General features: G+C 35.7%; 1 protein-coding gene and 1 pseudogene across 4 annotated transcripts in view; both read right to left on the bottom strand.

Annotated features, from left to right (window-relative positions):
- PIK3C3 (phosphatidylinositol 3-kinase catalytic subunit type 3) overlaps positions 1–17552 on the bottom strand; it is a 154698-nt gene that overhangs the window by 64971 nt on the left and 72175 nt on the right. For all 4 annotated transcript variants that reach the window (XR_016387628.1, XM_022562649.3, XM_022562648.2 and 1 more), the window contains 3 exons: positions 11173–11327; positions 9484–9574; positions 5758–5825 (listed from right to left, as the gene is read on the bottom strand). Coding sequence is in view for 3 of the 4 variants with exons in the window: in XM_022562649.3 (XP_022418357.2) it covers positions 5758–5825; positions 9484–9574; positions 11173–11327 (314 nt within the window). In the remaining variant the exon portion in view is untranslated. The remainder of the gene's footprint in view (positions 1–5757; positions 5826–9483; positions 9575–11172; positions 11328–17552) is intronic.
- Positions 6696–8193, bottom strand: LOC111168879 (integrin beta-1-binding protein 1 pseudogene; annotated as a pseudogene).

The raw sequence follows: 17552 nt of genomic DNA, 5'->3' as shown, positions 1-17552 counted from the left end.
AGATCACAACTCGTTACACACAGCCCACGTGTGCACACAGATGCATAAAACTGAAAAAAATTTCACAAAGCAATATTCTATGAACAATATGTTAATATTTGTTACTCTGTTCTATTTCACTTTTCTTTAAATAACAAATGCTAGACTGTGAGCCTTAAAATTGATTTCAGTGGATAATGATGTGCAGTTTCAAACTTGCTTATTTTATCAATAGCAAAACTTAGAGGTGGCTGTATCTTGCCCACGGTGGCACAATTGGTTGACTGAAGAGCTGAAATCAGAACCCTGGACTCTGGGGTCCTCGGCTAGAATTCTTCCTACTAAGCTTACTCTCACAGTTTGACCTTTAAAAACCACATGAAACTTTTCAACTTCCTTAACTGATAGTATTTCACAAATCTCAAATCACAGGGCTTACTATTTTCCTTTATACTATTTCTGGAAAGAAAATAGTTAACCATCTAGAAGGTAAACTTCATAAGAGCAGAGAGCTTACCTGTCCATCTTGATACCCTCAGCACTTCCATGCCTGGTTCATAATACTCAATATATTATTGTTGAATGAAAGACCCCAATTTCATGGATTTAACAAGTATCTCAATGTTGATAATTCTCAAATATGAATGTATATCCCTTTTCCCACATCTAAGGCCTAACTTTGCATGTCATTAGGTGATCTGCTTTTATATTCAACTACCCTAATTTTCAAGCAGCAGATCCCCTTTTCAAGACACTGCTTGTCATTTTTAACTGAAGATGTGTAAAACTGAAGTTATCACACTACATGAGTTATTTTTCTATCTCAATTGAAGGCATTATCAATATTTCAGGCATTTAGGCTACAGTTTGAATCACGTAAGGTTGTAACCAAACCAGAGAACACAGGTTCTACCTAAAAGTATAACTGGCACTTTGTGTTTAATTTGTGGTCTGTGCATCTAGAGCCAAACGTAGATTACATTCCCTCACTTCAAACACCTATATCCAATTAGTCACTAGGCCCTGTTGATTTTTTCCTAAAAAATGCTTCTTGTAGTTGTACTGTACTACTAGCAAGCCCTGTCTGGAATCAACCAGCAGATACCTCTCACCTAGCTTCTCTAACTCTAAAAACAAACCCCTTATTGATCAATACAATCATCCAAATTTTTCTTCTTTAAACTACCTTCATCATGTCCCACCTATATTAACAAAAACATCAATGGTTCCCGCTTTTCTACTATTTTAAAACAGTTTCTGTGGCCATAAGCTTCTGGTTCAAACTTCCACCATCTCCAATTCATGCATTCACACTCCAATCAGCTCGACTCCCCACCACCCCCACTTTGTGCTTTCGCTCATGTTTCGGTGCTGTCCAGAAACACCTTCCCACCTCCACCTTTCCTTATTCTACCCACCCTTCAAATACAGGTGACACTCCGTCTCTTCCAGGAAGTTTTTGCAAACCCTAACAACTTCTTTCTCCTCTGCCTTCCTAAAACAGGCACAGCCTCTCATACAACTTGTGCTGATAATGTTACCTTGCTCGTCACTGTTTCACACATTTACTCCTAGCTCCTTTCAGAGACTATAAAGAAACCGATGCCAGATTCCGTATCTTAAAAATCTTTAGTAGCCCTTGACATACACAATATAGTCTTACACAAAGAAATGTTTTAAAGGTTGATAAAAGTTAAGAGCCTTCTCCCACTGACTTCCCAGGTGATCTGGAAGTCCTCAGAGTTGTATAACCTAACAATAGAATTTTCTGTAAAGTGGTATGAGGAACTAAACCCTGACACTATATCTACCTTATAGAATGAGAGTTCTAAACCAAAAATTCAAGAAAGCATTTTTCAATCTTGAAACTGTCAATACAGATTCAAACCCAGTCCATACTCTCTAACCCTTTAAAGTCCTTGACTATTCCCATCACCTTAGTATATTCATTGTGTTTTCCTGTGTTTACACGGCAACTCCTTTCTAAAGGAGTAATACAGATGACCACAATATACGGCTCCACTGCTTTGTTCAGGTCCCATTGACTGCCAAGTAAACACAATGGCTGCAGCTGCGTGATAAAGGTCACATATCAAACACCTCTCAAAATCATTCAAGCCAAAGTTCTTATGCAAAGGAAAAGTCCATCTAAAATAAAAATGACAGTGTCATCTCCAAAATGAAGGACAAATTTAGATCAAGACTAGAAGACCTAGATTTGAGTCACTTCTGAATTCTCTGTTCTCAGCAGTAAGGAGACTCTACAAAACACTCTCAGGTGCTTCCTTGAAACCTGTCATCTTCAAGTAGAAATGCAGACAAAATTGCCTGGGTACCCATCGTATGATGACATCAGTGGGCTACCTGTTTCCTGGCAATTTCATTTTGTGAGGTAAATAACCTTATTACCTTGAAAGGTCTTAAAAGTTATAGATAAACATGTCAGGGCAGCCAGAGTTTACTTTCAATTTCAACATACTGGAATAGCTATAAAAATAAAAAAAACTGCAACAATTTATAGATCCTGATGCCCAACACTTTACAGACTGGAGACTATAACTCCCCTCTGAGGTTTAAAATGTTGACACTATTCATTTTAAAAGGATTGTCTGTACTACTGTAGGCCTCTAAGGATTCAACTATAGCAGGAATCCTGTTTAAATCAATGGAAAGGGAACAAATGAACAAGGAAATTCAAAATGTTCAAAAGGAAAGAGCACAATCAAGTAAAATTTATATTTTAATACATTTGTTATAATAGAGTAAGCTTAGACTGAGAGGCATATAAATTGTTACATGTGATTAATATTTTTATACTATACTGTCCAGGTTCAAAGGAATAGAATGATTATTTTAAGTCAATTATTTGAAATTATTTCCCATATTTTCACCCTACAATCACAAAAGTGGTGTGTACCAAAGTCAGAAGTCCACATCAATAGCTTTTTCTTCCCCATGAGTGTTTCTGAATATGAAATATGCAGACTATAAATATGGGAAAAACAATTACTCCTCAGAGAATGAATAGACATAGCACATGCTATTGCATCAGTGAATCAGAGACATAGTGGGAAAACACAAATCAAATCTAAGTTTGATGGAATGCTTATAAGACTGGGAGCTAGGGCTGTACTTTGTTTATTATCTATGGAGAAAACAAAGTGCTCTTTCTGAACAGAAACTGTTGCCTCGTTGGAAACTGCTCATCTAATAGGTTTCCTACTGTTCAGCTGCTTTCAGAATGGTTTGAAAACTCTTCCTACTTGAAATAAGATATCAAAGATGCTATCTCAACTAATTTCAAATTTTACAATGAAATCTGGTCTGTACTCAAATCCAAATACATAATTTTAAACACCACATAATCAGTATACATACATACAGCTCTTATAATAGTGACTACTCTAGACTATAAATTCTGAGCCAGAGTAAACTTTCCATGAATATCACAAGGAAATAAAAATATCTATAAAGGAATTCTTAGTAAATGATTTTTAAAATATATAAAACCTTAATTTTAAATACCTAAGAAGCTTAAAAGTACTTACTCAAACCTTGGCACTGTGCCCCACACATTTTTTTTTAATTTCCATTGAATTATTTACCCAGATTTTTATGAGGAAATATTTTTCCATAACACCAGTGAATAGACATACACTTAAGAATTCAGATTAGAATATGGAGAACATTAGGAAGCAAGAGGTTACATTAAAAGGAAATAGTACCTATCTGGTAATACAACGATTTCTAAGCAAAATTTTCAAAGTAAAAATGGTGATTAACAACTAGCCAAAACATTTTGTGGATGTATTTTCAAGGACATACTGAAAGTTAACAGTGAGGGAAACGTGGTTTATGAATATTATATTAAATTCTAAAGTAAAAGCAAGGAACTATTTTTCCTCCCACTACTAAGGCCAACAGGAAAAATAAAATTACAGGTCCCAAAGGGGGGGGAAAATGAGTGATTTAGTTAAGATTGTTGAAAGGGGAAAAAATGAGTGATTTAGTTAAGACTGTTGAAAGTGGTTTTTCTTCAATGAGAAGAGAACCGTGAAGGCTGAAACTAAAGAAATATTTGTTATGTAAGTAATGAACACCCACGTTTATTAAAGAGCCTTTGATTTATTTATCTACTTATTGGCTACAAGGGCAGTATCCAGATAAGATTATGTTTGGAGAGTGGGAAAATGAAGTTAATGATTTGACCTACAGGACAGTTCTCCAACTCAGTCTAAAACACGGAAAGCAAAACACCTCACTATTCTTCAAAAACAATTACCTTTCAGAATGAACAGCTATTAATTTGTACTGTTTAAGTTAACCGCAGTAAACTGAGCAGTAAGATTAGATCAGAGATCATTTCTACAGTTAAAAAAAGTATCAAGTTTGGGCTTCCCTCGTGGCGCAGTGGCTGAGAGTCTGCCTGCTGATGCAGGGGACACGGGTTCATGCCCTGGTCCGGGAAGATCCCACATGCCGCAGAGCGGCTGGGCCCATGAGCCATGGCCGCGGAGCCTGCGCGTCCCGAGCCTGTGCTCCTCAACGGGGGAGGCCACAACAGTGAGAGGCCCGCATACCGCAAAAACAACAACAACAACAACAAAAAGTATCAAGTCTGTCAGGAAGTTTAAAAAAATGTTCTCTTAAATGTACAGAAAGCTTCAGGTAGAGCTTACCCAACTGGCTCTGCCCTTTGTTTGCTCTATAAAACTAGATAAGGCTCTCTTGTCTAGTGTTTAATCCTAGTGCTTTCTTTAATTGAACCAAAATATTTCTCACTGTGGCTTAAGCTACTTGTTCTTTACACTTTAGAATTCTATGACAGATAAAGGGAGCCATGCTTCACATTAATTGTGTCTCAGTAAATCAGTTAGCTTTTCTATGCCTCAGTTCCTCTCTTTCTTTCATGTAACTCACTCAGGAAACCTGCTCTCATGTAAAATAGATACTTACACTTGCCCTATTTAACTTCACAGAACAAATGAGAAAAGGTCACTGACAATACTCTGTAAATGGCAAAATGTGAGATAAATGATCCAATCCTAGTTCAGGTTTTACCAAGTTCAGCTACATCATGCCTCTGCCTCAGTTTCCTCATGTATAAGTAACTTCAAATTCTAATTTTCTGTCCTTGCATGATTCCAGTGTTTTAGTAAATAATGTGAAAATACATACTCCTGAAGGACAGTGAAGTATCATACTTACACTACTTAAATAGCATAAAGGGCAAGCAGACATCAAACTGAAAAAAACGATTATCTTACCCAGTTTTATCTTAGATCCTGGAAAGTTAGTGAAAGGAAGAGAAACTCTGGTGCTAATAAGCATTTCCATTAGCACAGCTGTAAAGAAATACAGCTAGTGTGACAGGGCGAGAGAGAGGCATGGACATATATACACTAACAAACGTAAGGTAGATAGCTAGTGGGAAGCAGCCACATGGCACAGGGATATCAGCTAGGTGCTTTGTGACCGCCTGGAGGGGTGGGATAGGGAGGGTGGGAGGGAGGGAGACGCAAGAGGGAAGAGATACAGGAACATATGTATATGTATAACTGATTCACTTTGTTATAAAGCAGAAACTGACACACCGTTGTAAAGCAATTATACCTCAATAAAGATGTTAAAAAAAAAAGAAATACAGCTAGATATAAATACTGCATAGGCTTTTGATGATTGCTCATACTTTATTTTAAACTGCCTTTTTGTTTACAGTATGGGAAAAAACAGTCTTGAACAGTGATGAGAAAATAAACAAAAAATTATTTCACATACCAGTATAAATAATTAGCCAGTGTTGAGTTTTTGCAGGCTCTTGATATCAAGAAGGTACACAGATCTTGCTGAAAGAATTAAAAGAAATGTATACATATTATATTACCATCTGCTATTAACAAGGGGGAAATAAGAGAGTCTACATTTGCCTGTCGGTTTTCATCTACATATCTATGTCACAGATCATATTTTCATGCATCCATCTATCCCTCCATCCCACCATCCAGTATTTATTCTAAACCAGGTGATATGTGAGAGGCTAAGGACACCATGGTTTGCAGAGTTCCTTGTCCTACTGGAAGCTTAACATTTGGTGGAGGAGAGAAGCATTAAAGGAAGTCACAGTAATAGTTTAGAATGGGAGGTCAGAAGGCAGCAACGAGGATGTGATATTTAGGCAAGAGCAAAATGACGATATGTACAAAGGCCCTGAACCTAACTGTTCAAGGAACTTTTAAAAGGCTCAATGTAGCTGAAATATAGCGAACACTAAAGTAAAGGATGCTGAAAAGGTAGGCAAAAGCCAAATTGTGAAGACCTTTAAGGTCACACTACTGAGTATGGATTTTATTTTATTTATTTTATTTTTTTGGCTGCATTGGGTCTTAGTTGTGGCATGTGGGATCTTCGTTGAGGCATGTGGGATCTTTCGTTGTGGTGCACGGGCTCTTCACTGCAGTGTGCGGGCTTCTCTCTAGTTGTGGCATGCGGGTTTTCTCTTCTCTAGTTGTGGCACGCAGGCTCCAGGGTGCATGGGCTCTGTAGTTTGCAGCACACAGTCTCTCTAGTTGAGGTGCGTGAGCTCAGTAGTTGTGGCGCCCAGGCTTAGTTGCCCCGCGGCATGTGGGATCTTAGTTCCCTGGCCAGGAATGGAACCCACATCCCCTGCACTGGAAGGTGGATTCTTTACCACTGGACCACCAGAGAAGTCCCTTTTTTATTAAAAAAAAAATAAGACACATTTTAACAGAAAAACAAATGATTGCTATCTTATACACTGCATTTTCTTCAGAAAATCTAGAGCAAAGGATAGCTCATATTTCTATAATAGTTCAACACCACAGACTGAAAACAGAACTATTGAGAAAACAGCTGAACTTGCACAGGAAGTCTACTTCCCCTTATTGCAGAATTCAAGGTTTCTCAGATGACAATACAGAGTCAAACGCAATGGATAAAACTTTGCAGATTGCCTGTGCTTGTTCCAGGCTGCTGCACTGGTAAACCCACAGGCTGTATTCTTCGTTGCTGGCATCTGTGGTCTTCAGAGCCAATAAGCTTTTTCCTGCCCCCAGACCATCATCATAACAGATCATCCAGATGATAAAATATAGAGTGTGCCGATGCAAAACATCAGACTGATCTGATGTGGATACTTTTATACCATACTTAGAAACAACTAATAAATTCTTCCTCCAGAGGAACAAAAGACAACTTTCCATCTTGCTGGGTGACATCTATATAATTTACCAGGTCTAGTCGCCCTTCAAGACTTTTCCCCTCAGAGAGTTTCAGTTTCTCAATGGCACCAACATACTTTATTCGAAATTCTGCACAGGTATCTGAATGACTGTTGCTTTGTACTGAGCTCTGGGTGTAATCAATATCAAGGCTTGCCACAGTGCTGAATCAAGAAAGCCCTCCAAGGCTGGAATCTACAGACTTGCTCTTAGTACTGATTTCACTATTCTGGGAGCTGCTACTGCACTGTCGTTTTTGGCTTTCTGGAACATCTTCTACCATAGCTTAATCCAGAGGCGCCCCCTACAGAATCGAACACTATTTTGTCGTCTTCAAAGGTTCCACAGACAGCAGTCTGCACAGATAGCTTCCTTTCCTTCCAACATGGTCAATTCTTGTCAGAAAAACAAGGTACCTCACCGCCACCTGCGATCAGGGTCAGACACCCATCACCATGGCAGCCAGAGCCACGGCAGCCACCCCCATTCTGGATTTTATTTTCAAAGCAATCGCTACTCAACAAAAGATCTAAAGCAGGAGAGTGAGATGATGTGATTTACATTTTCTGAAGATGACTCTATTTGCTCTGAATAGCACAGACCTGAGATCAGTCAGGATGCTATTACAGTAGTCTAGAAGAGTAAACGGTGAGAGTGGAGATAGAGTGAAGTAACAGATTATTAAAATATTTTGGAAATATAATTAATAGAACTTGCTGATGGAGAGGAAGTAGGAAGGAAAAAAAGAATTGACAGTAATTCCCAAATTTATGGATTTAGCAAACGGGTTGATTTGTTACATCACAGATGGAAATTCCAAGTGAGAAACAGGCAAGAGTGTGTGGGGGACAGAGATGTATTTTGAAACATCAAGTTTGAAATGCCTGTCAGATATACAGTAGAGATCATATTTGGAATATATGAATCTAAAACTCAGATGAGAGAAATGTGCTAAAAATATAAATTTGAGTTTATCACTACAGCCTAGTGCAAGAGGATAAATTGAGAAGAGGACCCTGAGGAACAATAAAGTGTCAAGCAGCGGAGAAAGTGCTGACAAAGGAAACCAAGAAGGAACAGCCAGAGAGGTGAAGAGGAAAACAAGGGATGTATGGTATCATCCAAACCACGAAAAGAGTTAGTTTCTCGGGCTTCCCTGGTGGCGCAGTGGTTGACAGTCCACCTGCCGATGCAGGGGACACAGGTTCGTGCCCCAGTCTGGGAAGATCCCACATGCCGCGGAGTGGCTGGGCCCGTGAGCCATGGCCACTGAGCCTGCGCGTCCGGAGCCGGTGCTCCGCAACGGGAGAGGCCACAACAGTGAGAGGCCTGCGTACCACAAAAAAAAAAAAAACAAAAAAAAAAAAACAAAGAAAACAAAAACGTGTGAATGAACTTATTACTGAATCAATCCCTTAGTTTTCAAAGGGCAAAATAATGAAACTGCAGGTGAGTGGTTCCTCAAAGGGCTCCCCTAAGGATTCTATGATCCTGTAATTTAAAATTCCTTTTTTCAGTATTTTCGAATACATCAAGAGGTAGGCAGACAAGCAAACTCTGGTTAACAGTTAATACTGAAAACAAACGTCACTCAGTTATCAACATTAACTCCTAAAATTTTACTAAAAGCAATAATATATACATTTAAAAAAACAATCTTCTTTCTAACATCAAGTATGTATTATTTATTTTCAACATCTGGGGTGTGAAAGATTCTTCTCAAATTAGAAGTCTTAGGGAGAAAAATCAACAATACATACTAGATCAACTTATGCAAATGCACTCCCAAATATAATTTTCAGAGTAGCACTAGCCAAAAAGACCTGTTGTACCTCAAAAATTACTCTGCTTAGCTAAAAGAACTTAATTTTTCTGTATAAGCTAAAAACAGCAGCTTAGTGTATTTCCCCTAGTATCAAAGTCATACATTTCTACAATGTAATCACAAACACCAACAATTACAGTAATGCTCATAAATGTGTTAACAATAAATATTCTGAGTTTCCTTAAAAAAATATTTAAGCCCAGTTTATTTTCACACTGCATTTGAATTCATTTATATGTCCAAAGCACCAATAAAATGCCTTGAACTGAAGATGGCACTTTTTGTTGGGAGGAAAAGGTATAAACATGCATCATAAACCAGGTTATTTAATAAAGTTGTAATATTTAGTTTATTAATCAAAACCAATATTTTCAAGACCAACATTAAATGTTTATCTTGTAGGATCTCTCCTATAGGAAACCTGAAAAGCTTTGTACTCACTTCCAGATTTTCACCATCTGAACTTTCTTTTGTTTTAGACGCAGGAGGAGGGGAAGACACTGGAGGAAGAGGGCTGGTTATAATTTGGGAGCTGAAAAAATAATAGGAGATATCACTGATACGTAAAATATTCTTTCTGTAAGAGAAGATACACATTTTTAGCATAGTTCACCTCAACTGTGTCTGGTTAAAGCACTACTTCCTAAAGTATGTTCTGTGCAGCACTAGAGTCACATTATGTTCTGGAAAAAGAGGCTGCATAGTCAGAGAACATGGGTAATAGCCTCTTTGGGATGTATGTGCAAGTTTGCATGTATTAAAGTTTCTGATAAATACTATAGTTTTTTTAAAAAAGTACATTGTACTTTAAGCCAGTATCTTCCAAACATATTTGACCACAAGACAACCCCTACCTTTTTTAACCTTTTTAGAAAACATACATATTAGTGACCAGCAGACCATAATTTGGGAAATACTGGGTTTTAGTTTACAACCTATCATGAAATTTTAAATAGACTTCCAATAAAACGTTCTAGGGGGCATAAGTAAGACTAAGTTAAATAAGCATCACTAGAGACTGAAGGCCTCCAATGTACAGTGGAAGAAAATGTAAGGGGTCTCTTCTCATAAAAACAGAAAAACACAAAGCAGCCTGCGCAAGAAAAAATGCTTTTTTCCTGTTTCTCAGTTCTCCTGCAAATGAAAAACAGAAGATAAAAACAGCATTATCATTATGAAAAATTCAGAAATATAACCTTGAACTCACATGATAATCAAAATAATTGTACTAATTCAGATAATCTGAATTCTAGACTTCCTTCTGTCATTGACAAATCTCATGACCTTCACAAAACAACTTTATACCTTAGCCTCAGATTTCTTACCCAAATGTTCCTATTTATCTCAAATTTTAAGATTTTATGAAAAGCAAAATGGCAAAGCAGAAAGAACAAAGGCTATGGAGTCAACTCTACCTAATTTGCAAAATAAAAAACTTTGTGCAATTTACTTAACTTCTCCTTAAGTCCTTCATATCTAAATTAGGGATACGAATACCTACCTCAGAGGATTACTAATAACAGGTTTAATATATGTGGACCATCTCTTGGTGTCTGCTACAGAGGTGGGAGTTCTTAATTGTTATTACTGTTAATAGCTGACTTTCAATTCAACTAACAGGTTGCTTTAACTACTGAAGAGGTGAAAAACAGTCAATAAAAAATACAACTTTACAATAAAATATTTGAGTCCACTAACTTGCTGCATCTTTCTTTTTTTTTTTTTTGCGTGAATAGCAATATCTGACACAAAGCACCATGTGTCAGACCCTTTTCTAAATGCTTTATGTATTAACTCATTTAATCTTTCAACAATCCTTAAAGGTTACTATTGCTATATCCCCGTTTTTAAGATGAGAAACTGGGGCCACACAGAGAATATTTAATTTACACAAGTTTACACAGCTAGTAAGTGGCAGAGTAAAGATTTTAACTAAGGAATTCTGACTCTATAGCTTGCAAAACACTGCCCTGTAATATAGTGGTTTGTGTTCTGTGAGTGCACATGCCATATTCACTGGTAAAACTTCCAACTTAGGGTTCGGTACATCTGGGGAAAAAGAAAAGAAGACAATCTGAAAAGGTGGAAAACTATCAGATTTGAAAATAATTCCTCCCTGTATATCCGTACCTATCTATTTCTGCAGAATTTATTCCAGAATTCGACACACTCTCTGACACTGAACCCTGACTATCCTTCTTGGTGGGTTCTAATCCATTCTTTATGTCATCAAAATTTTCATATTTGAGAGCTTGGACCAGCTGTAATAGGTACATCAACAAATCCTGGAAAACAAACAAACAAAAAATAAGCTAATATTAGAAAAAATGCAATGTGATTATAGACAAGTTACGTCTAATTATTCCTAAATATCAAGCTAACAATTTACTTTTATCTAACACTTATCAGCTGTGTTACCTTGGGCAGATCACTAGGTTTCTTAACCTCTTGGTGCCTCACTGGGTCCTCACCTTTAAAATTGCCATAATCATATAAACCTTAGAGATTGAGTTGTGAGGATTAAATCAATTAATAGAAAAAAGTCACAGAATAGTGCCTGGCACAGAGTAAGTGACCAGTAAATGTCTTGTTTAAAATGGTATCCAAAAAAAAAAAAAAAAATGGTATCCCACTGACATGTACACATTGCAATATTTAAAATAGATAACCAACAAGGACCCACTGTATAGCACAGGGAACTCTGCTCAATATTCTGTAATAACCTAAATGGGAAAAGAACTTGAAAAAGAAAAGATACATGTATATGTATAACTGAATCACTTTGCTGTACACCTGAAACTAACACAACATTGTTAATCAAATATGCTCCAATGTAAAATAAAAAAATTAAAAAAAATAGTATCTCAAAATCAAGGTGAAAATGAAAACAAAAAAGACTGAGATGGTTCATATAAAACTGAGAAATTAACAAAGGTTCCTTTTTTCAGCAATAGATCAGATAACAGCATTTTAGGTCTAAGATTACATAAGAAACTCCAAATTTTCAAGTGTTCTAAGTTTCTGTTTCATAATCTTTTCTGGTTGGAATTTTTAAAAATATTACCTTTTTTTTTTTAAAGAGAACTTGGAGTTTAAAGAGTTCAGAGTTTAGAGAATTTGGGTTGCTTCTTAAATGGAAAATACAATGAAACAGACATTTTAACACTCTTGTTTAAAGGAAATGTTTACTTTCCTGCCAACTACCAATAACGGCTTGAAGAAAACAAATTTCTAAATCTAAATTTCTCATACTTCTACTGACAATCGAAATAATTTGGACTAAAAAAGTGTCAACAGAGTAGTTTTTACCTGAGTTTTCCCTTAATGTAAAAAAACTCTAGGTTTAATCTTCAGAATGGAAATATTTCCTATCTTACTCTATAAATATAGTTCTTAGCCCTTCCCAATGACTACTAAGAAAACTCCAAAAATTTTGCTTTTAAAAATAATTATAGGGCTTCCCTGGTGGTGCAGTGGTTTAGAATCTGCCTTGCCAACCGGTTAAAGCCCTGGCCTGGGAAGATCCCACATGCCGTGGAGCAACTAAGCCCGTGCACCACAACTACTGAGCCTGAGCTCTAGAGCCCGTGAGCCACAACTACTGAGCCCACGTGCCACAACTACTGAAGCCTGCTGTGCCTAGAGCCTGTGCTGCCCACACACCGCAACGAAGAATAGCCCCTGCTCACCGCAACCAAAGAAAGCCCGCACGCAGCAATGAAGACCCAACATAGCCAAAAATAAATAAACAAATTTTAAAGAACAAAACAAAAAATAATTACAAATTGAAGAAACTCACAAAACTCAAAAAAAAAAAAATTTAAAGCATCTATTGTCTTCCAGTTCCAATTGCCACTCAGGCGCTTAAAACTCATAATTAGATAATTTGAGACTTCGTGACTATCAGTTCAATTTTAGTCACCTTTCCTTAAGCCCAGAAACCAGGTTAAATCCCTTGTAAATATTTCATGGACCACTCTTTCCTTTCATGTCTATAACAACTATGGCATTTGTAATTACTTGTTTATTTACTCTTTGTCATTTCTACTATTTTATAAATTCCATGAGGACAGACTACTTCCCAAAAATGTATTTTCCCTTGCTTAAACCAAAATATATTCTTTTCATAATTTTTTCTTATATTGACAGTCAACATTTCTTTTAATTACGAAAAGCAATATACATGATTTTACCACTAAATACCATTTTTCCTCAAAAAATTAAATGAAACGTTAACTGGCTTATTAATTCTTACTCAAATATATCAGCATCAGTGGCCAGGGAAATCAAATGACTACCAAAGCATCTCTATAGTGTTCTGTTTCTATAAACAATTTTTAATTGGATCAATAAATGTTTGATTTTCTATTATTTTATTTGAGATTTATGGCATCTAACAGCTAGGTATGCTTATATGCTTATTTTAAGAAACAAAATTACATAACAGAAAATAGATTAATCAAGTATCCTCCTTAGGAGGTATAAGTAATTCAGTTTCACTGCTAGCCTTGCATGCTTTGGAAATGCTGCTGAATGTATCACCTAGTGTGTTTTCCCAAGTATAGAAAAGACTTACTACATGAAATCAAAAATGCTGCATTGTTATTAAATTCCCCAGGAAGGAGAAATTTGGAAGAAAACTCCTCTTTTTAAGTCATTCATCATAATCTGATTATGTTAGTCATCTGGTATTCTGTATTCAAACTACACTTTCCTTCATCTGTATGAAAATGAATTAACTTCAGTAGTAAGTACAAAGTCTGTTTGCTCATTAAACAGGCACATCTTGGAAAATATAAAATTCCTCCAAGCATGAAGGACATAAGCATACAAGTAAAACAAAACAAACAAAAAATCATATTTCTATCTCAGGCAATTAAGTAAAAATTTCCCAAGAGCTATGAAATACTATCTAGATAGCAATCACCATTCTTCTCAAGAACAAGTTAATTCTAATGCTTCAGAATATAAATGCAACGTTCACTGTCAAAATCACTCCGATTTCTTATTGAATTAAGCGTAACTCTTCATATAGACATTTACAGTTCGACAGTTACAGTTAGATACATGGGTTCTGACCTTGCTTCCCAGACAGCTACATATATCCTACACTTCTGTTAAAGCGAAATATTTTCTATTTTTCCTGTACTTTTCAATCTCTTTGCCTTTGCTCATATTGCTCATGTAAACTCATGTTCAACTCTGAAAATTCTCTTCCTTCATTGTCTATCTCAAATGCCACTTCTTCCTCAAATTCTAATGGGGAATCTCTATCCTTTTGAGCCACACAATAGTAAGAAATATGGCTTTTAAAAATTCTGAAACAGAACATTAAACAAATCAAATTCAGAAAGATATTAAAAGACTGATTAATATTTATTTTACAAATGTATGGTGAGTTTAACATTAGGAATTCAGCATCTATTTCATGCATAGTATATATTAAATATCAATGTTTTTCAGACAGCATGATGCTATACCTACAAATTACAGGGACCCACCTAACACTTAACAGAACTATCAAGAAACATCACTACAGACATTAGATAAAACATAAACATTAAAATAAAAACACAGTTTTACATTTAACCAACAAACAGAAATAAGAGATAAAAGGGGTGAGGTAGTTCATAATAGTAACAATTGTCACAGAATAAATATAATGTTTTAAAATGTGAAAAAAAATTTATAAAATTATGACTGGAATAATCGTGTATCTCCAGGAGGGAAGATTTAATATCATAAAGATGTTAATCTTCCCTAATATAATATATAAATGTAATGTAATTCCACGTAAGATTCTGGTGGAGTTTTAAGAAAATGACAAAATTGTTCTAAATTTAGAATAAATATACAAAAATTATAAAGAAAATTGTTTAAGAAAAAAAGGAAGGGAGGGATTTTATCCAATCATATATTTAAAGTTATTATGAAGCAACTGCAATTTTTAAAAGTATGATACAAGCATAAAAACAGAAGGTTCACAAAGAATTATCAGAAAAAAGCATATGTAAAAGGCATATATATTGTGACAATAATTCCAATGTAAGCTACTTATTCAAGAATATGGAAAAACATATATTCAAAAGTCTATTCACTAAAATAGTTACAGCAAAAGATTAGAAAACAACTGCCTACCAGAAGAAGCTGACTGGTTAAATAAATTATAAAATAAATTTGCAGTAAAATATTATGCTGTTGTTTGAAAGGAATAAGGTACATCTACAGGTATCCATTAAGTCTAAAAACACAGTGCTTTCCTACAGATTAAACGTGCCTTTGACATCATTTGCCTTGATATTCATTTGCCTATGTTTCCAGACTTTATGGACACCAAATATATGTGTTGAAGATGAGAAAATATCCAAGATTATACTGTTCAACTAATAAGGCAAGTTTTTAACAATATGTATAGGATATTCCTATTTTTCTTAATTTTTATAGAGGTGTAAATATATACCATACATGCATGTATATGCTTGCAATTTGCATAGAAAATATATGAAAAGATATAAGAGTGGTTACCTTTCTAGGGATAAAAAACGGCTGGAGAAGTGGAGTTGTTAAAGGAATATTACTTTCTATGTTACTATTTCATTTACAATTTAAAAGCAAAGCAAATCAGAAAACAAAAGATGATAATATCATATAGTAAAGGAACAAACCAAATGCTGTGGGATTAGGAAATAAACAAACAAAAATGCCATCTGCTTCCTGGAATGGTTAAGAGAGGTTTCTCAGAGATGTTGAGGTCTGTGCTACAGCTTTAAGAATGAACAGCAGGAAGACTCCACTAGGACGATGAAGTAGCACATATAAAGGCCTGGCAGGCCTAGCTACTGAAAGGACTACAGCATATTGAAAAATTCAGACTGCCCAAATATAAAACACAGTATTTTTCATTCAAGTTTTTTGGTCATCCAAGATGTGGATATTTAGACAAAGTGACCTTTGACGTATCTTTGATGCTATGATTATATAATTATATTATATATCATTATGGGTTTGCCAAAAGGTTCGCTCATGTTTTTTCCGTAAGATGGCTCTAGTGGCACTTAGTTGTCTTTAACTTCTTTCAAAACAATTTTGTTAGATCGTATTGTGACAGCTGTCATATCAAGTATGCCTTTAAAAAAAAACTTATCAAAATTGGTGAATTTTTGTGTAGCCATTTTAATATTGAGGATGGAAGAAAAAAAAGCAACATTTTCGTCATATTAGGCTTTATTATTTCAAGAAAGGTAAAAGCGCAACTGAAATGCAAAAAAGGATTTGTGCAGTGAATGGAGAAGGTGTTGTGATGGATCAAACGTGTCAAAAGTGGTTTGCGAAGTTTCATGCTGGAGATTTCTCACTGGACGATGCTCCATGGTCGGACAGACCAGTTGAAGTTGACGGCAATCAAATCGAGACATTAACTGAGAACAATCAACATAATACCATGAAGGAGACAGCTGACATACTCAAAATATCCAAATCAAGCACTGAAAATCATTTGCACCAGCTTGGTTATCTTAATCACTTTGTTGCTTGGGTTCCACATAAGTTAAGCAAAAAAAACCTTCTTGACCGTACTTCCACATGCAATTCTCTACTTAAATGTAACGAAAATGTTCTGTTTTTAAAACAAATTGTGACGGGAGATGAAAAGTAGATACCGTACAATAATGTGGAATGGAAGAGATCGTGGGGAAAGTGAAATGAACCACCACCAACCACACCAAGGCTGAATGATCTTCATCCAAAGAAGGTGATGTTGTGTATATGGTGGGATTGGAAGGGAGTCCTCTATGATGAGCTCCTTCCAGAAAACCAAACGATCAATTCCAACAAGTACTGCTCCTTATTAGACCAACTGAAAGCAGCACTCAACGAAAAGCGTCCGGAATTAGTCAACAGAAAACGCATAATCTTCCATCAGGATAACGCAAGACCGCATGTTTCTTTGATGACCAGTCAAAAACTGTTATAGCTGGGAAGTTCTGATTTATCTGCTGTATTCACCAGACATTGCATCTTCGGATTTCCATTTATTTTGGTCATTATAAAATTCTCTTAATGGAAAAAATTTCAATTCCCTGGAAGACTGTAAAAGGCACCTGGAACAGTTTTTTGCTCAAAAAGATAAAAAGTTTTGGGAAGATGGAATTATGAAGTTGCCTGAAAAATGGCAGATGGTGGTGGAACAAAATGGTGAATACGCTGTTCAATAAAGTTCTTGGTGAAAATGAAAAATGTGTCTTTTACTTAAAAACCAAAGGAACTTCTTGACCAACCCAATATATGGTTATATTATCCTCTGAAATACCAAAAAACATTTGAAGTTTATAAAACCATAAATGTTATACTATTCCACAGACAAAGCAAAAGCAAGGAGAAATTTTAAACCGATTAGAAATGAAAGGTACAACATGAATGATTTTAGTACAAAATTGACATAATATAAATTTACAATCCTTCAGCATAACTGTATGAGTACAATTTTCAAAATTCTGCCCCAGGTAATTTTT

This window comes from Delphinapterus leucas, chromosome 14 (assembly GCF_059928025.1).
Source record: "Delphinapterus leucas isolate spDelLeu-1000000601 "Yukka" chromosome 14, BTC_Dleu_Yukka2, whole genome shotgun sequence".
Taxonomy (NCBI): Eukaryota; Metazoa; Chordata; class Mammalia; order Artiodactyla; family Monodontidae; genus Delphinapterus; species Delphinapterus leucas.
The sequence above is the reverse complement of the archived record's forward strand: the minus strand, read 5'-3'. Positions and strand labels throughout refer to the sequence as shown.